The 22210-nt window shown below is 43.1% G+C and overlaps 1 protein-coding gene and 1 pseudogene across 4 annotated transcripts in view; both read right to left on the bottom strand.

The window, feature by feature from the left end:
* The window catches only part of sdccag8 (SHH signaling and ciliogenesis regulator sdccag8), a 55480-nt gene that overhangs the window by 17960 nt on the left and 15310 nt on the right, over positions 1-22210 (bottom strand). For all 4 annotated transcript variants that reach the window (XM_061836513.1, XM_061836516.1, XM_061836514.1 and 1 more), the window contains exons 14-15: positions 7410-7537; positions 915-1023 (exon numbers count right to left, since the gene is read on the bottom strand). In XM_061836513.1, coding sequence (XP_061692497.1) covers positions 915-1023; positions 7410-7537 — 237 coding nt within the window. The remainder of the gene's footprint in view (positions 1-914; positions 1024-7409; positions 7538-22210) is intronic.
* LOC133510325 (5S ribosomal RNA) lies at positions 10197-10319 on the bottom strand (annotated as a pseudogene).

Consider the following 22210-nt stretch of genomic DNA (forward strand, 5'->3'; position numbering starts at 1 on the left):
GTTATATTGCTGGATATTGTGTGAACACTCGGGAGGATGGTTTTATTCTGCATAAGATTATAATCTATATTTTCAAAACGACCCGGTTCGTCATGGAAAATAGAATGCACGGGTGCAAAGGATGAGAGCTTCGTGGGTTCCAAATGACAGGTAGATGTATATACAGCTACTAAAAAATTGTATTTTTGGGGGATTTGGGTAATCCTCTCAAAATGTAACAAAAGAACCGTGCACGTAAGTCAAGGGTGCTAAATGTGTTGATGTACCCATCGGTGCCATGCACACCTTCGGCTAGGCTGGCACATACATACATACTGTCTGGGAGTCTGTCGTTAGTTAGAAGTGATCCGCATATCATCTAGATATGGATCGAAACGTGAGGGTAATATTGCTATGGTCACTTTACTCAATTGTGAGATGTTCTCTTCTTTGAAAAGAACTTCTGTGTCCCACAGTAGGTGGCACAGTGTGTTTTCAATGGCAAATGTCGCGGTGAGACGTCATGAACAGAGGATGCAGGCAATATGGCGACCACTTGGATGTCGTATGAGACTTCTGCAATTTTGCGCAAGGATGACGCGCTCCCTGCTCATATTTATTTTTTTGTATGGACATTGAAGTGAATAATGTTATATGTATTTTTCATGACAATATCTATTTTAGAATGTTTATAGGCATGACACTTGACCTTTAGGTAGCATTTGCTTATTTATTAAAAATGTTTTTTTACAGTGGTGTTTTTTGGGGCATTTGTCATTTCAATTAATTTTAATAGGGAAAATGGATTTTTATACTTCGCACAAGCTTGGTGATGATATATGATATAACATATGACAAGATACCACAGAACAAATGAAAATTATGAATTAGCATTTGTAGTATTTCTTTAAAGGAAGGGCGCTAACGGTATTCACCGTCTGTTTCCTGTCAGCTCCTCCAGTGCGGCTCCCAGGGTGCGGCACTCCTCCTTCAGCTTCTTGATCAGGGAAGTCTGGGAAGACAGAAGTCTGTCCAGTTCGCCAGCTGCACACACACAGAGAAACAGTTTAGTGCACTTCAGTAAATAATACATATGTTTTCTGGCGGCCGTTCACGGATGAAACGCACGCAAAAGTTGCGCTCAAAGTACACGTGTTTTGCGAAACAAACGTGTTGTAAGCGACGTAGCCGCGGTTAAAATGTGACGAGGTCGGTCGCTCGTCTCCTCTCCGCCCTTTCCCGCCTTCTCCTCTTTCTGAACACTCCAACAGTGGGCTTTCATCCAGTCTTTGAAAGCAGCCGCTATGCGCTCACCGACATATGTTTACTCCTCTTAGAAAACAAACGACTAATAACAATGGCTGGCGTTTTTGGATGGAGGAGACGATGGTCCACCTGCTCCCGCGTTCGAGCGCCATCAGGCGCGAGCAGCAATCAAATAAAAGGGAGGCCAAGGCCATGTCTTTGAAAAGTTGGACTATTTATTCTGTTTGCTTATAGTAACGAGAAAGCAAACAAAATGTTCTTCAAAGCAAAGAGGAACGCTAAGCTACACTGAAAATAAAGGAAGTGGTAAAAGTCGTTTGAATGTTAATGTAGTTTACGTAAAGCTTAATAAAAATTCAGCATTATAACTGTTTTTTTTTTCCCTTTTAATTTGACAACCTTCTCATAAAATGTTTTGTTTTTGGTACTTCATCCTGTGCCATATAGCAGTTTGTGGTCAAATTTCAGCAATTTCTAAATTTACATTAACTCCATTATACTGTGGTGCCATCACTTAGCTCGAAACTCATTTTAATCTAATCTCAAATTGTGAGTGATGGTTGGGGCTACTCGGCAAATGTTGTGGTGTTCTCTACCAACATCATGAAGCAGTGTATCACAAGTTCGCTTTTACCTCAAATTTTAACACGAAGCACAAAAAATATATAGATACCGTAATTTACGGCCTACAGAGCGCACCTGGTTACAAGCCTCACCCAGTACATTTGTAAAGGAAATACCATACATACGTAAATACAGTACATAAGCTGCACCTGTGGAAAAGCTGCAACTGCCCACATTGAAACCCACGTTGAAACACGAGATATAGAAAGACGGGAGTTTTCAAAGTTTTAATACCTTATCTTAGCTTAACATAGCAACAACATGGTAGCACGAACAGGGCTGGTATAAAAAAAATAAAAAACATACCTAAATCATTGAGACACGCCAGTAACACAGCAGCAACACGCTAGCGCGCCGCTAACGCTGACACAGCGCTAACAGGGTTGGTGGAATAAAAAAAACATACTGGTAATAATCACTGAGACCCGGCAGTAACATAGCAGCAACACGCTACCACAGCGCTAACAGGGCTGGTTAAAAAAAAAAAAAAACATACCGGTAAAAGTCACTTCCTCAGCACATATAATGCACCAGTGTCACCCTTACCTTTTCCGCTCGAGTGCCCCCTTGCGGCCATTAGAAAAAAATGCACAAATTAGCCGCATCACCGCATAAGCCGCAGGGTTGAAAGCGTGTGAAAAAAGTCGCGGTTTATAAGACGGAAATTATGGTGTGTGTGTGTGTGTATATATATATATATATATATATATATATATATATATATATAAAAATATCACAATGGCTTGAGTACTGTGGACTGCGGTCCATCTGCCTATGAACCAGGTTCGGCTTCCCAGGTTGGCATTTACATGTTCGTCCCGTCCCCGTGTGGGTTTTCTTGGGTACTACGGTTTCCTCCCACATTCCAAAAACGTGCACGGTAGGTTGATTGAGGACTAAATTGTCCGTAGGTGTGAACGACCAGCTGGTGTAAAAGAGCAACGACAGGCTACACAGTTTTAAAGTGAGGGGAGCCAATTAAGTTGAAGCAAGAGGCGGGTCCAGCCGAGAAAGGCCGTGGAATTTCGTAGAAAGTCCCTGAAATGGGACGGTCACTTTGTGGGTTTTTTTCAACTGTAATTTGTTTTGTTTTTTGTGCTTCATCTTTTGTTGGTGTGTAATCTGAAATGGAAAAGTGCTTTGGCTTTTGTTAATTTCTTTTGAGGTTGGAAGTGTTTCTGCTTTTGTTAATGTGTTTTCTAAATTTAAAAAGTTTAGTGTATTGTTTTGCACTTCCAGGCCACCGTAGTACGGTCAGTATGTGGGGCCGTTGTATATATGAACTGAAAACACAATACTTCCAGTACTTTTTCTTAGTAAAATATTTTTTCCCATAAAATTTATCGTGGTGGCACGGTGGGTCAGCTGGTAAAGCGTTGCCCTCACAGTTCTGAGGTCCCGGGTTCAATCCCAGACCTGCCTGTGTGGAGTTTGCATGTTCTCCCCGTGCCGTTTCCTCCCACATCCCAAAAACAGGCAACATTAATTGGACACTCTAAATTGCCCCTAGGTGTGATTGTGAATGCGACTGTTTGTCTCTATGTGCCCTGCGATTGGCTGGCGACCAGTTCAGGGTGTAGCCCGCCTCCTGCCCGTTGACAGCTGGGATAGGCTCCAGCACTCCCCGTGACCCTCGTGAGGATAAGCGGCGAAGAAAATGGATGGATGGATGAAATTTATCATTGGCATTTTTGTCATGAGATTAAATATTTCAGCATGTTTGTGTTAATTTAATCCTGTGAACTAATGTATCACAGTTTTATTTGTGTCTTTATTTATAAACACTCTGCCATAAAAAAAAGTTAAATCTGTGCCAATTGTGGCCAAGTTTGCAACGATGCTTGCCTAACTTTTGACTACCTTCATCTGGTGGGGGAACGCACACGCAAATAGAGGGCATGCAAATACACACACGAAAGTTTTGGCCACAGCGTGAAAAAGTTGCGACGAAGAATGCTAATTAGGCAAGCAGGCTTTGAATGCGTCTGGCCGCGCGCAGGCCAAAAAGAACCCTGGGACACAGAAAGCCCGGCAGAACTGGCACTGGAAACAAACAACAGCCAAAGCCATGGAGGAAGGGGGGAGGACGCGAATGAGGGAGGGGGGGGGAGAATATCTGATGTCATCTAGAGGCAGCTCTGTATGCATGCATTTAAAAAAAAAATTGGGAATATGGAGGGTGGGGAGGAAAGGTGGTGGATGGATGGAAGGAGAGCAAAAAAAAAAAAAAGCTCATTATGGCGCTCGTCTGTCAAGAGCGGCAAGAGGAAGTGATGCGAGTGACTAAAGGACGGCCACCATTTCCCCTCCCTCCATGTTTCCTGCTGTGCTCTGATGTCAGCTCTCTTTAGACAACATGTGTGGCGCCGCCACGTGCCAGGAAACAAACCCTTTGTTTACACCTGCTCTTCCACCAACTGTCCTTCTCTGCCTCCATTTTTTTTTTTTGCTAGTCGCACCAGGTCTCGTAGTTGCAGATGAATGCACAGGTAAGGAAAAGGAGGATGAAGGGGGGAGGGAGTGAAGAGCCAGATGGTGCCGCAGATGTGCAAACACAAGTGGCTAAAACGTACTTGATTGCAGTAAAAATGATCACTTTATTCTGATAATGAACTTTTTTTTCCCCCCCTCATTGCTTATTTTTCCTCGGTGTTACAATTAATCGTGGCAAAATGACATATTTTGGGAGTAAAATTACTAGAGATGAAAGTGGACTTTCGTGAAACTTCCTGAAAATACAAATGTGAGTACTAAGGGGGTCCGGGGGCATGCTCCCCCGAGAAATATTTCAAAAAATGGATGGCTGTGGTGCATTCTGTTGATATCTGTGAACAAAATTCAGACAAAAATTGAAAGTAAAATTTGTAAGTCCTGACACAAAAAAAAAAAATAAGAAATTGGGCAGAAGTTCCCCAAGGCCCAAGCCCATAATTTTTTTACCCCCCATCCCCCTATCACTGGATGGCACAAAATCACATTTGTCATTAAAATATGCTTAAAATATGCCATCTTATCTCAAGACAAATGAATTAAGTGAACTATTCAGTAAAAAGACATCTAAAATTGTCCTTTTACCCACATTATACACATTATAGTATAGATATAGAATATACACGAAAATATATCCTAAAATTTGGGGGACTGCCGCAAAGAGGAGATGCGCTCGACGTATTGGCCACACCTGAATCAAGCGACAAGGTGGATGATAGTCTAATGTTTTTTGTTTTTGTTTTATGCCGTCACACTGCCTCGCGATCGACGCAATGAGCAGTCCTGGTGTAACTGAATTTCCTTTGACATGGCTCATGATGTTGATGAGTTTCGACGTAAATGCGCTCGCATCACGTGAAGCACTTCTGAACCAACATGCGCTTTCGTACATGCTGCGTACATGCTCAGTACGGTTAACTTGCATTTCCTGTTTCCGGGTGAAGCAGGGTTGTTTAGTTAACAAAGTTTATGAAATAAACACGTAAATTAATGTCAAGACCACACAAAATAAGTGCCGTCTTGAGCGAATGCGAGGGGAGGGGCATTACTCTTACCAGTTTTAGTGCCTCAACATGGCTACACTCGTGAAAGCAAAACAACGAACTGAAACGCATGTTCATCCAATTTTGTCAACTAATATCGGGATTGATTTTAGGCAATTTATCCGGAGGACTTTCATCACTGAATTACACGTTTTCCTGTGAATTATTTTTTTTCTCTAAAAAACAATTTTTGCTAAAATAAAATTATTGAGGGCAGGCACTGTGGGTCAGCTGGAAAGTGTTGGCCTCACAATTTTGAGGTCCCGGGTTTGATCCCAGCCCTCCCTGTGTGGAGTTTGCATGTTCTCCCCATGCCTGCGTGGGTTTCCTCAGGGCACTCCACTTTCCTCCCACATCCTAAAAACATGCAACATTAATTGGACACTAAATTGACCCTTGGTGTGATTATGAGGGCGACTGTTTATCTCGATGTGCCCTGCGAATGGCTGGCAACCAGTTCAGGGTGTACCCCGCCTCCTCCCCCTTGACAGCAGCGAAAGGCTTCTGCATGCCCCGCGACCCTTGTGAGGATAATCGGCAAAGAAAATGGATGGATAAAATTAGCATTTTCTCCTGTGATCTTTTTCAGGATGTTCGCAAATCTTTTAGAGGGGACTGTTCACATTTAAAATGACAAACGTAGTCAGCCCAAGTCGCCGTGCCAACCCCCCCTCTGTCACTAAAACCCACCGCCGTCAGTCTTTGTCTTGAAAAGCATCAGGCGGCCTGCTTGCGGAGGAACACGCAGGTAGGGTAAAGGATGAGGAGGGCCGGGCTGAGGTTCCAGATGGTCCAACAGTTGCGCGAGCAGCAGTAGCTCTGACGCAACGGGCACTCTGACCTGTACTGGTCACCTTCCACATTTCCACTTCCTCCTCTGAGGTGACCAGGCACCTCGCTGCTGTAGACATGTTGCGGCAATCTATTTTCTATAAGCTTATCCTCAATGGGGTCACCGGGGAACTGGAGCCTCTCCCAGCAATAATATGGCATATCACAGGGCGGATATAGACAAACACCTACGGACAATTTTGAGTGTTCAATTAAAGAAGCACAGGGGGAACATTTAAATTCCACACATAGATGTACCAATGGAGACCCTGAAGAATAAGATTTCCTGTACGAGAATACACTAAAGTGTACTTGAAGATCCGCTGCAGTACATGGCAGGAAGTTGATCTATATCTTTGTTTTGTACTTTCTTCAAAGTTTCTAAGTATTATATTACATTATCTTTTATATACAATGTTATATGGAGATGTACTTGCAGGGGAGGGTCGCAAATATTTTTCTCCTTCCTGGGGGGGTCGTAACAGAAAACAATTGAGAAGCATTACATTAGGGAGGCGGCACGGTGGGGCAGCTGAAAAAACGTTGGCCTCACAGTTCTGAGGACCCAGGTTCAATCCCAGCTCCGCCTTTGTGGAGTTTATATGTTCTCCCCGTGCCTGCGTGGATTTTCTCCGGGCACTACGGTTTACCCCCACATCCCAAAAAACATGCAACATTAATTGGACACTATAAATTGCCCCAAGGTGTGATTGTGAGTGTGAATAGTTGTCTGTCTCTGTGTGCCCTGCGATTGGCTGGCAACCAGTTCAGGGTGTACCCCGCCTCCTGCCCGTTGACAGATGGGGATAGGCTCCAGCATTCCCCGTGACCCTCGTGAGGATAAGCGCTAAAGAAAATGAATGGATGCCTTAGGGGCACACACGCCATAGTGTGTCATTCTTTTCCATTTAAGCCTTATTTGCCCAGAGGGGCTCCAATTTGTTGCAGGTAAGTTTCATTTCTATTGTTTTGCATGAGCAAAATATTCCACTGTCCCATATTGCAGGGAATGAAATGTAAGCATAAGAGATTGTGCCTGAAATCAGACGGCCGCCTTGCTTTATTAGTGTGGCGTCTCTTTTTAAAGCCATCCTGTGAGGCTGAACCTCTGAATACACATCCACATACAAGAGGATACTGTTCAGGGGCTAACTTTGTCATTTTGGAGCAACTGACCTCTCTGCAAGTGCTGCATCTCCATTTGCTGGAGCAGCGCCGTCATTTCGCCCTCACGGTCACGCCACGCACGGGCCGCGCACGCCATCTTGTCCTCGTGAGCCCTCGCCGCCGTCTCGTTGTCCTCTCTGAAGGCGGGAAGACAATGAAAGACCACTTAGTACAAAAGTCATTTCGATCGTGATTAGATACAATACAGTGTTACCTTGACTTATGCCTGGATCAGACTACAAGACAAATTCGGTCTTTCCTGATTGTACCATGTCAGACTACTTACTGCCAGTAAATCCTGCTGTATTTCGGTCAGACAGTGGCAACACTAAACGAAATATACAGTGGTATACCTCTACTTGCAAAAATGTATCCGCTCCAGAAGTCGTTTTGTGATGTGAAACTTTCGTAAGTAGAACTGCATTTTACATGTAAATTGCCAAATCCGTTCCAATGAAATTACGTGAATAATTGACATCCATTATAATTGCACGGGAAAAAGCGGGGTTATACTGCTAATTAAAATGGGGTGTTGGGTCCTGAAAAGAGAAAAGAGGTGACCGCAGGTGCCTAACCACGAGAACTCGGAGGTCCACTGTATGTCTTTGGTAATAATATATTTGACTGTATGGAGGCCATATGGAGCTACGTACACAATAACACTATACATGGTGTGTGCTCTTTTTTTTTTTTTTTTAAATAAAATGTATGGTTGCAGTTCAGTCACATTTGCAGAAACTCTACAAAATAGTAAGCAAAGCAAAGCAAATTTATTTGTATAGCGCATTTCATTCACGAGGTAATTCAATGTGCTTTACATAATTGAAGGCATTTGAAAACAAAGAGATAAAAAATGTTAATGCCATAAAAATGACAAAATATTTAAAAAATATATATATAGTGATTTATAGCCCAGTAGCAGAACTTTAAAATCTATTCTAAAGCTGACTGGAAGCAAGTGCAAGGACTTTAGGATTGGAGTTCTATGCTCTGACCGCTTTGTTTTGGTCAGAACGCGCGCTGCAGCATTCTGAATGAGCTGCAGCTGTTTAATACTCTGTTTTTTGGGAGTCCATTCAGAAGACCATTACAGTAGTCAAGTCTACTTGAGATAAAAGCATGGATGAGCTTTTCCTGGTCTGCTTGACACATATAAGACTTCACTCTAGATACGTTCTTCAGATGGTACAAGGCAGTTTTTGTGATTGATTTGATATGATTGTTGAAAGTCAGGTCGGAATCAATCGGAACACCAAGGTTTCGGACTTGGTCTTTGGTTTTTAAAAGATAGAGTTCAGGTGTTTAATAATAGCAATTCTCTTTTCTTTATTGCCAAAAACAATTGTCTCAGTTTTGTTGTGATTTAGTTGAAGAAAGTTTTGACTCATCCAGTTATCTGATTTAGACAACAGTGACGGAGAAGAGCGACCACTGACTGAATAGTACCAGCACAAATCTATGGAAGGAAACCACTAAATGATTTTAATTCTTCCCTCCAACTGCATACATAAAAAAAAAAAAAAAACAAAAACAGCACAGGTAGGGCCGCAACACAAAAGGTGCGTGCATCCTCGCCGTCTGTCTGTTCAAATCAAAAACTTTGCAACTCAAGCAAGTCCAGCCGCGTGCCAACAACAGACGCAGACAAAAGACCAAAAGAACGGGAAAAACTATAAAGACAGAGCGAGCGAGAGCGATGAGAAATAAACAACTCTTCCTGAAGTCCAAAGAGGCGCTAATGAAGAGAGAATTCTACAGTTAAAGTGAAAACTTTTCTCCCCTGCAGAGCTTGGCCTGCATCTCTAAAGTGACCGCGTCTGTCTGTTCCATCCTGCCTGTGCGCCTGTATGTGTGTTCTCCTGCTGTCCTGCTGTCTGGGGTGTGAAAGCGGGTGGCGTTGCCGTGCAGGGGACACGAGGATACTGTTAGTGTGTGTGTGTGTGCGCGTGTCTGAGTGGGTGAGCTGAACACCCGCTGGGCTTGAACAGCAGCCTGAGCCACCAAAGCGCACACCATGGCTCAGCGGGAGATGGCGGCCAGGCATTGCCAGCCATTTGGTCCTGCAAGAGGTTTTTTTTTTTTTTTTTTGGGGGGGGGGGTGCACGTCTACTTTTGTGCGTCTGTCCATACGTGTGTGTGTGTGTGTGTGTGTATGTATGCAATTGAGGAGGGGGATGAGGAGGATGAAGAGGATGAGGAGGAGGACAGGGCGCTCACACCAGACCTGTTTACCCACCAATTAGCATCAGATGCCACGCCAGGAAGTTCCAGCAATCAGCAAGAGAGCGTCGATGGTGCCGAAGAGGATGAGAAAAGCGAGCAAACACAGCATCACCTCATCGTCGCAAAACAACTTCTTAACAAGTTCCACAATATGACACATTTACTATATACGGTATGTGTCAAGAGCTGATGGTGGTAAAACATACAATAAACCACTAAAAATCAACAAATGTGGGCTCAAGAAAAAAGTGAATAGGAAGGAGGCTCATCCTCAACAACGAAAAGGATGAACAAAAAGTTTAAGTTACAGACTGATGCAACCGAAAGATAATGAAAGTCGTTTTGTATCTCAAAATAAGTGATATAGTTCATAGTTGGGGGGGGGGTCCTCTAATTTCAGTAAGAGTTTCTTTATTTCTTCTACCAATACTGCTATCACTACCTCTTTCAGCCGGTCCCGTGAGGGATCGCCACAGCGTGTCATCATCTCAGATGAACGCATATTTGTTTGGCAAAGTTTTACACCGGAAGCCCTTCCCGACGCAACCCCTCTGCATTTTAGCCGGGGAGAGAAGTTTACAGCACCCGGTATTCCCAGGCGGTCTCCCATCCGAGTACTAACCAGGGCCAAACCCACTTAGCTTCTGAGATCCGACGAGATCGGGTGTTCTCAGGGTAGCACAGCCGGCCGTAAGCTGAAGCACCGAAAGATATGTGACAAAAAAGTTATCTCAAAAATTCATTTCAGAAAAGGTTCATACACCACATATGATAAGAACCGGCTGCTGCCGGACGACAAAAGTTTATCATTTGGTTATTAAAGAACAAAAATGGAACTACCGTATTTTCTGCACTATAAGGCTCACCTTTAATAAATGGCCTATTTTAAGACTTTTTTCATATATAAGGCGCACCATATATAAGGCGCAACATCAGCTTTTGAGAAAATTAGTTTTTTAGGTGTGCCTTATAGTGCGGGAAATACGGTACTACTTCATCCATCCACTTTCTCTGCCACTTATCCTCACAAGGGTTGCAGGGAGTGCTGGAGCCTATCCCAGTTGTCAACGGGTAGGAGGTAGGGTACACTCTTAACTGGTTGCCACCCAATTGTAGGGCACATAGAGACAAACAGTTGGACTCACAATCACACCTTGGGGCAATTTAGTGTCCAATTAATACTGCATGTTTTGGGGATGTGGGAGGAAACTGGAGTGCCCGGAGAAAACCCACACAGCGTGGCCGGGATTGAACCAGCTGAACCACCGTGCCGCGACTACTACTTCATTTTCTTCTTCTTTTGCTTTTGTGGTAGCATTGGATGCCTTGTGGCGCCATGCTGCCTCTCAGAGGTGAGTGGCGGAACGATGACATTATTTGGCATTTGGTGGGCTTTGGTCACCTCAAGGACACCACACACTACAGATGTACAGATGCCATTTTTTCCTCATCATGCCTGAGGTATTTCATATTCTTAAAGGCAATTCCATCCATTTTCTGAGCCGCTTATCCTCACATGGGCCACAGGAGTGCTGGAACCAACCCCAGCTGTCATCGGGCAGGAGGCAGGGGACACCCTAAACTGGTCACCAGCCAATCACAGGGCACAGGGAGACAGTTAATGTTTAAAGAAAATAAAAATCAATATTTACTCTGCTTTGACTATTTGTCCTCTAAGAATCATTGATTTGTTTTTTTAAGACAGTGGGAGCAATTTTAATCCTACATAAATTTCAAAACATTACTTCTTAAAAAATTACCTACACAGGTAAGAAATTTTTTTAGGGTTTAGAGTTTGAGGCTGGAATCAACTATTTGTATGTCCAGAATGGACTGCGTTGGACTTTGGATGTTCCACTGCTCGACATGAAGTTGCTGGAGGACACGTGAGGTCATCAAATGGACAGTCTTCATCTGCTTGAGTCAGTTTGATCAGATCCAAGCAGCAGGTCATTATCACAGAACCATCAAAGAGCCTTTAGTTTGGGGTCTGGAGAGGAACCAGTGTTTCGGGTCCATAACGTAGCCAGCCCTGATGCAGACACTCACACAAACGCATCAATATGAACACACACACAGCTCTGGACAAGTGTCAGTTACCAGGCGGGCCAAAGGCCAAAGATGGGATGTTTGTGGCTGAGCAGCCAGGTGCAGTGGCTGCTGGGTAAAGAGAGAGCGGGGGGCTACTGGGCAGGACCGGCCTAAGTGGGCACTATTCAAGCTGTCGGCCATTAGATGAGGGCGGGGGTGGGGGAGTGTAGCCCGGCCCGACTCGAGAGTTTGCGGCGCCCCACGGTGTCGGCGACGTCCCGAGCCAGCAGCGCCAAATGCTGCTTTATTAGAGGAGCGGCACACAAATTGAAGTCAGATGGTAGGCTTGGAGGAGACACTCATTCAAACGGGCCGATGTTTGTACAAAGACTCAGAAGTACAATCGCTCTTTTGTCATACATCACACAAAGTCACTGCAACTTTTTGTTGGACCAGCATCACAGTTTTTGATTCACTTCCATACAATTTCTCAAGATCATCTGTACTACTAAATGTTGTCTAAAAAGCCTGTTAAATACTAAAATAAAGCCGAAATAAACTTGCTCTTGCCCATTAGCTGACAAAAGAAAACAAATTGAACAGTACAAAAAGCTTCTTTACCACAACAGACCGATACAAACTCTGCAATACCGCAGCATCACTTTTAAGAGGTAATATTATTGCCATGGAGCAATACTGTACTACAGTATATTCACCGTTGACTACAGTATGTGTGTTTTTCGATCCAAATGACGACACGCAATGATTCATTTCAGGTGGACTATTCCAACGGATTCAGCAGCTATTTATGACAGACAGCGTCAATTTACACACTATTAATATTCATCAGTTTTGAGGCGAACATCATCTGTAAGCGTGTGGAGGGCTCGTGCAGAGCTCGCTGCCAAGCACTTGAAAAGAACACGAGAGAAAGCATTGCAGAGAGAGAATAGGGAGCAAAATTAAAAAGATATCGTGAACATCATTTATTGACGCCGCATGGAACAAATTGCTTTGTTTGGTTTTTAGCACGCCTCCAGGTCAGTCTGACATATGACACACAGAGGCAGCCTGATGTAGCCCGCAGACCCCCTTCATCTGTCTGTCTGTCTCTCTCTCTCTCTCTCAACCTACCTACCTATATCCCTCCATTCCATTTCTCATGCCTGTTTCCCCACCCACCTTTTTTTTCCCCTCCTGTAACTAAACTGGCTGTATCTTTCTCCATCTGCTGGTTCTTCCTTCAGCAGCCATGCACCTGTTCACACCTCCTCTCCTGTTGGCCACCTCCTCCCTTTATCTCTCCATCCCTCCCTCCCTCCTTCACTTGCCACAGTGCTGCCAGGCGCGTCCCAGGGGCGGCTTGGCGCTCTGTCATTCATTCCATCTGTCGACGAGTCAACTTTGTTTACAGGCTGTGGCCCGATCCTCTTTTCTTCATCAAGGAGGCGCGCCCACTGTCACCCTTTCCGCCGCCACGGTGCCCCGCTCTTCCCACCAGGCCACATCGAAATACCAAGAGCACTCCGGCAGAAGTGTGTAAATATGTTTAAGACATCTCAAAAGCTGTCATATGTATGTGTGGAAGCACATGAACATCCCAGTTTGCCACTTATCCTCATTGGGGTCACGGGTAAGCTGGAGCCTATCTCTGATGACTTTGGGCACAATGTACAGTGAAGAAAATAAGTATTTGAATACCCTGCTTTATTGCAAGTTCTCCCACTTAGCAATCATGGAGGGGTATGAAATTTTCATCGCAGGTGCATGTCCACTGTGAGAGAGATAATCTAAAAAGAAAAATCCAGAAATCACAATGTATGATTTTTTTAACGATCTATTTGTGTGATACAGCTGCAAATAAGTATTTGAACACCTGAGAAAACCAATGTTAATATTTGGTACAGTCGCCTTTGTTTGCAGTTACAGAGGTCAAACATTTCCTGTAGTTGTTCACCAGGTTTGCAAACACTGCAGGAGGGATTTTGGCCCACTCCTCCACACAGATCTTCTCTAGATCAGAAAGTTTTCTGGGCTGTCGCTGAGAAACACTGAGATTCAGCTCCCTCCAAAGATTTTCGATTGGGTTTAGGTCAGGAGACTGGCTAGGTCATGCCAGATCTTTGATATGCTTCTTACGGAGCCATTCCTTGATTTTGCTGGCTGAGTGCTTCGGGTCATTGTCACGGTGAAAGACCCAGCCACGACCCATCTTCAATGCTCTGACTGAGGGAAAGAGGTTGTTCCAGAGGTTGTGCATTGTGATTTCTGGATTTTTCTTTTTAGGTTATCTCTCTCACAGTGGACATGCACCTACGATGAAAATGTCAGACCCCTCCATGATTTCTAAGTGGGAGAACTTCCAATATAGTACGGTGTTCAAATACTTATTTTCTTCACTGTAGTGTGCACCTGGACTGGTTTCCATCCAGCTCTAGGATATACGTAGACAAATGTTCACCCTCACACATATGGACAATTATGAATCTTCAATGAACCTAACATGCATGTTTTCAAAACTCATGCAAGAGGAACACGCAAACTATGCAGGAAGGCCAAACCGCTAATCTCAACACTATGAGGCAGATGTGCTAACCAAGCAAATTAATTACAGAGACAATCACACTTTTCTGAGAAAGAGACAAAGAGAAAGCAAAAGAGTGTGAGAGAGAGGGGGGGGACAGAGAGAGAGCGAGAGCAAGAGAGAGAGAGAAACGTACTAAGTGCTGTGTATAGAGGATTTGTCTTAAAGGGATGAAAGAAGCGAGGGCGAAATCCTTCGTGTCTCAAAAGCCAGCAAACTGTACAAAATGCAAAAACAAATGTCCTCATATTAGATTTATTCAAAGTGTAGTAAAATATACTATTAAAAGAATAACACTTTGATTCACATTTTTGTATTTCTGCACTCCAGGTGACACCGGAATTTGCTCAGTTTCTCACTTACTCAGAGTTGCAGTTGCAGTTTCGGATGAGTTGAGTGGGTGGGTCCCAACCACAAAGTGGAAAGGTACTTGAATATTAATTGTGAAAACTCCGTCACACTGTCAAAAACGCCAGTTTTATAAACCCTCAGTTGTTTATCGCCTTTTGCATTCAATCAACAAACCATATTAATGTCAAACCCACACATGTTGTGCTTAAAACAGTAGCAAAAAATTCGATTTTGATGGAAGGGGGTGGTTCAAATAAGTTTTTGTATCTTAAAACAAGTCTTTGTCTTGCTCAAAATTTAGAAAAAAAAAACTCTAACCTGTCTTAAAATAACTATAGTAATATATTATCACTAGAAATAAGGAATTATTTCAGCAAGATTTTGTCATGTGAGTGAAACCTGGGATGCTGGGCCTATGTTGTGATGTTCTCTGCCAACATATAACAATAAAATAAAATTCTCAAAATAAAATCATCACTCAGGGTACTACTGTACGAGGATGTGAACCTGACAAAGCATGGCAGTAGGTAATTCAACAGCTAACATCCACTCACAAGAAGCAGCAATGCAGGCACACAAAGGGAACATTCGCTGTATGCCAATCTGTGTTAGTTAATACTCAAACTTCATAATATGTCAAACTTCTGAAAGACGTGTGCTGCACTACACGAAGGCAACGGCAAGTCGAGGTGGTGGCCCAATGGTGGATGGGAGGCGAAGGGGTCGGTTCGCTTCTGGGTCGTGCGGCAGAAGTGCGCCTATGTAGGCCAGTGTCCTGGGGCAGACTTGGCTGCTCGGAGAACAGTTGTCGCCGACAGATTTGCCTCAATCTCGCCCGAGGTCTCCCAGTTAGAGATCTGTCTATTCGGTCTATTCTTGCAAAGGACACCAATTACGGCGCTGTTTGATGATCGGAATACGGTGCATGTAGAGTGATGTGGTACTGCTGTGTCAATTAAAGCGGCATACAGTGACATACAATCCATCTGAGGATACAGAATTGATAATATGTACTTCTAATTAAGGCTATGCATTCTTTTGGATAAATATATTTTTTATTTAAAATAAAGAACCAAGCCAATTATTTAATAAGATAAATACAAAATACATAAAAAATGAATAAATAGTTACCAATTTTAGTAAATAACCGAACTAGAGCAAAATTTATTACTCGACACTTGATAATGTAAATGCTCAGATGACTGAACATGGCGTTCAGTTTTTACATAACAGAGTGGAACCTTAATATAATGCATGAAGAGTGGCGGGGGATTCTCCAACAGCCAATTGTCCATTACGATGAAACATGTTTTATTGAGGCCATATGCACATATCTTACTGTACAGTACAAAAGTATTGTTTTTTAGGTTTTTTTTCGTGGCCTAAAAGACCCAGTATAGTAAAGTTCTTACAAGCAATTTTTTATTTATTTTATTATTTTTTTTTTTAAACAGAATATATGTGCGTGAATGACGGGTGGAGGGGGAAGAGTGAGGCTACAGGGAGAAGAGATAGCGAGGGTGGATCACTTCAAATACCTTGGATCAACAATCCAGAGCAATGGTGAGTGTGGTAAGGAAGTGAAGAAACGGGTCCAAGCAGGTTGGAGTAGCTGGCGGAAGGTGTCTGGTGTTCTATGTGACAGAAGAGTCTCCGCTAGGATGAAGGGCAAAGTCTATAAAACAGTGGTCAGGCTGGCCATGATGTTCGGATGAGAGACGCTGGAACTGAAGGAACAACAGGAAGCAGAACTGGAGGTGGCAGAAATTAAGATGTTGAGGTTCTCGCTAGGAGTGAGCAGGATGGATAGGATTAGAAATTAGCTCATTAGAGGCACAGCCGCAGTTGGATGTTTTGGAGACAAGGTTCGAGAGAGCAGACTTCGATGGTTTGGACATGTCCAGGGGCGAGAGAGAGAGTATATTGGTAGAAGGGTGCTGAGGATTGAGCTGCCAGGCAAAAGAGCGAGAGGAAGACCATAGAAAAGATTGATGGATGTTGTGAGGGAGGACATGAAGAACGTGGGCTTAGATGGAAAAAGTTGACACGCTGTGGCGACCCCTAACGGGACAAGCCGAAAGGAGGGGAAGAAGAGGAAGATTTTTTTTCTTTTTTAAACATTGAACTTTTAAAAAAATCTTCACATTGTATCAAAAATTCCCAAGCCGGTGTGTTTGTTTATAGTGACATTGACGTACAGTGTTCATCATCAGCGAGTCGATCTACTGACCCGTAAGGAATTAGTGTGCGTCCTAATACTAAATCTGTTGCCAAAGGTGTAAGGGCTTGACAAGAAAAACTGTTAATGTACCAAAATATAATATGTTGAACACTCCAAAGACTTGTGCTTTGTATTCCTCAAGAGCCATATCTCTCTTCTTTTCCACTCTACACAAAATAAAACAATCATCATCACATGAGCGCCACGTCAATGCCGCACATTAAAGTTGCCTGACGTAAGCAGAGGAGGCACGTTTTATATATATATATTTTTTTTGCACTTGTATCTCGTCATACTGTATATACAGTACGTGACCTGGAAATGCGTCAGTCCCATTCTCTGCCTGCATTGCGCCACAGTGCCAGTAAACAACAGCGGCCAGTTCTGGAAGTAACACAGTCTGTCAATGTCATTTTAAGTGAAGGAAATTGATTATTGGACACACTGTTCAGTCCCGCCTGTCCATTTTAAATCCATATCAGTTAAATCAGGGTCCATTTCAACGAGCTTCCACTGTACAGTACTTACTGTTATAAATTAACAAAAATAAAAATGAAAAAATGTGTTATCATAGTATACATCTAAATGTGTTTAAAGCATATGGGATGGGTAAAGGTTGTTTCCAAGAAGTGTTATGTAAAGGTCTCTTTACCTTGCGGATGCTGGAATGTATTCCCCACAGTGATTGTTGGTTCAGTGTATTTTAAATCTTGATGCATTTTTAAGAAATCTCGTGCATACTTCTCTATATCACTATAATGTAATGTGTTTCCAAAAAAAGCATTTGTGAATGAATACCAAGTGAAAAATCATCAAAATAGTCGAAGACAAAAAGACTGAAGACAAGAAGAGCAAGGTGAGGACACGAGGGCACACCGACAGCGAGGAGGCGAGAGGAGCGCTGCGAGGTATCACAAGGCCAACGGGCCCACCGCTGTCAACATCATAGCACACATTCACATTCTAACTCACACTGTCACACACAAGCACTAACGCACACAAACACATGCGCACACAGGGCTGGCCGAGTGCCCTCCCAGCTGCCCTATCCGTAACTGTCTGATTAGTTGTGCTAAGCAGCCCCTCCCCTGCCAACCACGATGCCATCTGCTACCCAACAACATGGCTGCCGACCAGACGCGCGCACACGCGCTCACTGAGGCCTATACCTGGCACGGCTCGGCTGCTGTCACACAGAGACACACACATCAAACTCCGCAGACACAAGTGTCGCCCGAAGGTATCAACACTTAACATTCACACAAAGGAAACACACGCACGTAGCTGCACACTCCGAGGATTCTACCAGCACACCATATATAAATTAGCCAATTTCATACACTTCAAGGCCAGACACTTCCATTTAACACACCACACTCGTAGTCGCCCCATTGAGCCAGGTACGCATACCGAAAATTGGGCCAAGCTTGAGTTCCCTAAACGATAATTGATTGCCTCTCAAAAAAAAATTAAAAATAAATAAAAGTGATTATCTTGTGGTGTGTATGGTATGTTAGTGAATTTTCTGCTAGAATTGAAATCAATAAAGGCCTAATTATTGGAAGTACAGCAATCGTAAATGTTAAACATGTTCAATGTTTAAAGCAGGGTATATACTAGACATACAGATAAATGGGCTGAATTTGGGCCCGGTTCTCTAAAGGATGGTTCTAAAAGTTATCCTGATCAAATCTATGATGTTTGGTGTGCGGTAAAGCGGGATAACACAAAGTCCCGCATCCCAACAACCACGCCAAAGTTGAGGATTTTTCCACCTTTCCTATCAAAGGCAGCAAAGGTCCAATTGTTAGTTGTCTTCCAAACATTTACATGATTAAAAGCAAATACATAAATAGGAACATTTGAAAAAGTACAATTAAGACAGCATTTAGTGCAAAAAAAATTCTACTTATTACTCTAAAACGCATGAGAAAAAAACTATCTGAATTAGAAAACATTCACACTTGGGGCTGACGTCACCTTTCTTGGCAATTTATTCTTTTTTTTTTTTTTTGCTGCATAATAACTAAATGCTGCTTATGTTTGCTTTGGACTCTGCACTCCATTATTAGACTTCAGTATGTCGATCTCAGAGCCTACTGGGTTTGTATTCCATTAGAGTTTCTTTCATATATTCAGGACCTAAACCATTTAATGATATATAGACCAGTACCAGACCAGTAGCAGAACTTTAAAATCTATTCTATATGCGTGTGTGGTTTTACAGGTAGGAGCACCAATGCAGTTCTCCAGTGTGTGTATGTGCCCCCGCCGCCACAGCCCTATTATAGTGGGCCAGGATTGGACAAGAGCCTCCCACAGAGTTTGCGTTGCACGAGTTTTGTCGGGCTCCGATTTTGGCCCCAGTGTGCTCGGCGCAAGCCTCTGGCATGACGCGGCATCTGCTGCCTTCACCTTTCTCATTTACAATTCTAGCCAACAGAGCAGAGAGAGGCTCTCGAGGCGAGAGAGAGAGCGAGAGAGAGAGAGATCTCTCTCTCTCTCTATCTCTCTCTCTCTCTCTATCTCTCTCTCTCTCTATCTCTCTCTCTCTCTATCTCTCTCTCTCTCTCTCTATCTCTCTCTCTCTCTCTCTCTCTCTCTCTCTCTCTCTCTCTCTCTCTCTCTCTATCTCTCTCTCTCTCTCCTCACTCTGGTCTCCGCAAACTTTGCCTCTGCCACCATGTGACGACTGATGAAGCAGAGGAGCACATAGAGGAAAAAAAAAGAGAGAGAGAGAGAGCGAGAGAGATGTTTAATGGAGTTTGGAGAAAGTTTCCTCCCATCTTGCTGTGCGCTCAAGGTCAACACAGGAAGAAGCTCAGCAATGCCAACCGTTTTGTTCATGACGTCAATAAAATGATGCTCTGCCAGATATAAATAGAACACACTTCAAGTCTGGTCTGTTAGTTAGGGACAAAACAATCACCATTCACCATTGCATTCTGGCAATATCTGTGAACAAAATTCAGACAAAAATTGAAAGTAACATTTCTAAGTCCTGACCCCAAAAAAAAAAAATTGGATAGAAGTTCCCCAAGGGCCATGGCCAGATTTTTTTGCCCGCCATCCCCTATCACTGGATACCACAAAATCACATTTGTCATTAAAATATGCTTAAAATATGCCATCTTATCTCAAGACAAATGAATTAAGTGAACTATTCTGTAAAAACGCATCTAAAATTGTCCTTTTCCCCACATTATACATATTATAGTATATATATATATATATATATATATATATATATATATATATATAAAGAATATACACGAAAATATATCCTAGAATTTCTACATCGTACAGCAAAACATGTTCAAGAAGTTGATCTGTAGTAATTACTATTAGCGTTTAAGTCTCAAACTTGTTACGTCGCGTTGTACTGATACACTCCACCACAATGTACAGGTGTGGTCAGTCATGCTCGCAGATAAAGTTGCAGGTGTGATTAGGGATGGCCTGAAAATAACTTACTGAATTGATATAACATAACTGTAAATTAAAAATAAAACAAACAAATACATAACTAAAATAGAAAAATAAAATTTAAAACTCAGAAATTATGATTTCCAATTTCAACTGATATTAGTAGAACATGATGTGAAAATTTAAAATATGGAATTCGGGAAAATACGGAGGACTTTCATCACTGAACAACGAGCTTCTGCTAAGCCTACTTCTACTTCCTTGTTTACCTGACACTGCCCCCCCTCCGCTCTTAAAGGGGTACACTCATAATTAATAACAGAACACACACCTGCAACTTTATAACTGCGGGCATGACAGGTGGACCACACCCGTAACTTCATATCTGAGGGCATGACTGACGACACCTGTACGTTTTTCCAAATATGAGTGACTGCAGTGTAAGAGCAGTCAGCGCTGACAAATGGACTGCCAAACTGTACGAAAGTAGAGCCTCGTCCGTTTTTAAAATCGTCGGCAGACGCCTCATTATTGAGGTATTGAGCTTTGTGTCAATAAACTTGAAATTGATGGAAAATACAATTTGAGTACAGAAGTTCAATTAAAAAAAGTCCATCATTTATTACGGTTAAACATGCTCATCGCATGAGATACAATTGCTTTAAATAATTGTTACCCCTTCCAAACATTTTAAACATATTTAAAACTAATTTTTAAATAATGCAAATGTATTCGAACAATGGGACAAGCCGAAAAAATACATTCAAATGTAAAAAAATACTTGTAACTTACATGTAACCTTAAAGTGTATGAGTTCCACTCTACAAATTGCAATTTTCTGTGTGTTAGATATGTGCTTCACTCTAAATTACCCCTAGGTATGATTGTGAGTGGGGCTGTTTGTCTCAATGTGCCCTGCAATTGGCTGGCAACCAGTTCAGAGTGTTCCCCGCCTGCTGCCCGTTGACAGTTGGGATAGGCTCCACCACTCCCCACGACCCTTGTGAGGATAAGCGGCAAATGTAAATGGATGGATGGATAGATGTGTGTGTGTGTGTGTGTGTGTGTGTGTGTGTGATATGTGCCTAACAAGAGGCGGGGCACGTGGGCTGCTGTACGACAGTTCCAATTACGCGTGTGAGTTGCCGAGCGTGGGCTAACTTTGTTTTTTATATTTTGTCCAAAACCCTTGGTTTGCAATAACACCACCGGGATGCCTTGTGTCTGCAGAAACTAGTCGCATGCATTCCTCTGGTCTGACTTTGGTCCATTCCTCCACACAAGCAGTCTTCTAATCTGGAAGGTTCTGTGGGCTTCATTCACAGAACTCGAGTTTTAGTTCTTCCCATCAATTTTCGATTCGATTCAAGTCAGGTGATTGGCTGGGCCATTCTGGCAATTTAGTTATTTTCTGTAAAACCAATTGAGAGTTTCCTTAGCAGTTATTATAACAAGGCAAAAGGAAGAAAAAGAGGCTGAGGAGGAAGTTAGGAATGGAAAGAAAGGAGCAAACAATCAATACAAACTTGGTAAAGCCCTCTGCTGGGCTGGGGCTGCAGCGTGTGTGTGTGTGGATGTGAACAGAGTGACGGGGATTAGGACAGATCCGGAGCTGTCCAACTCACAGCTGGCTGATGATCCAATCCTGGAGCGCACCAGCCGCCATGGGACCCCCAATAGCGTGTGTGTGTTGTTGTCTGCGTGTGTGTTAGTGCATCTGTGTGTAGGCATGCGATACTAGATCTGATGTGTATTTCCGCATACAGACACTAACATACACACTTCCTGCACGTATTAATCGCAAAAGAAAGGCACTACGAATCAAACGGGCTCTACGCTGTGATCACTTGCGCCACAAGGCGGACAGAATGAAAGCGGAAAGCCAATCAAAGAGCGTCTTTTCCTTTATCAGGAGGGTCAAACGGGAGCCTCGCAGCCTCACTGCTGTGATGTGCACACAGCCAATACAATTAC

The sequence above is a fragment of the Syngnathoides biaculeatus genome, chromosome 12, assembly GCF_019802595.1.
Source record: "Syngnathoides biaculeatus isolate LvHL_M chromosome 12, ASM1980259v1, whole genome shotgun sequence".
Taxonomy (NCBI): domain Eukaryota; kingdom Metazoa; phylum Chordata; class Actinopteri; order Syngnathiformes; family Syngnathidae; genus Syngnathoides; species Syngnathoides biaculeatus.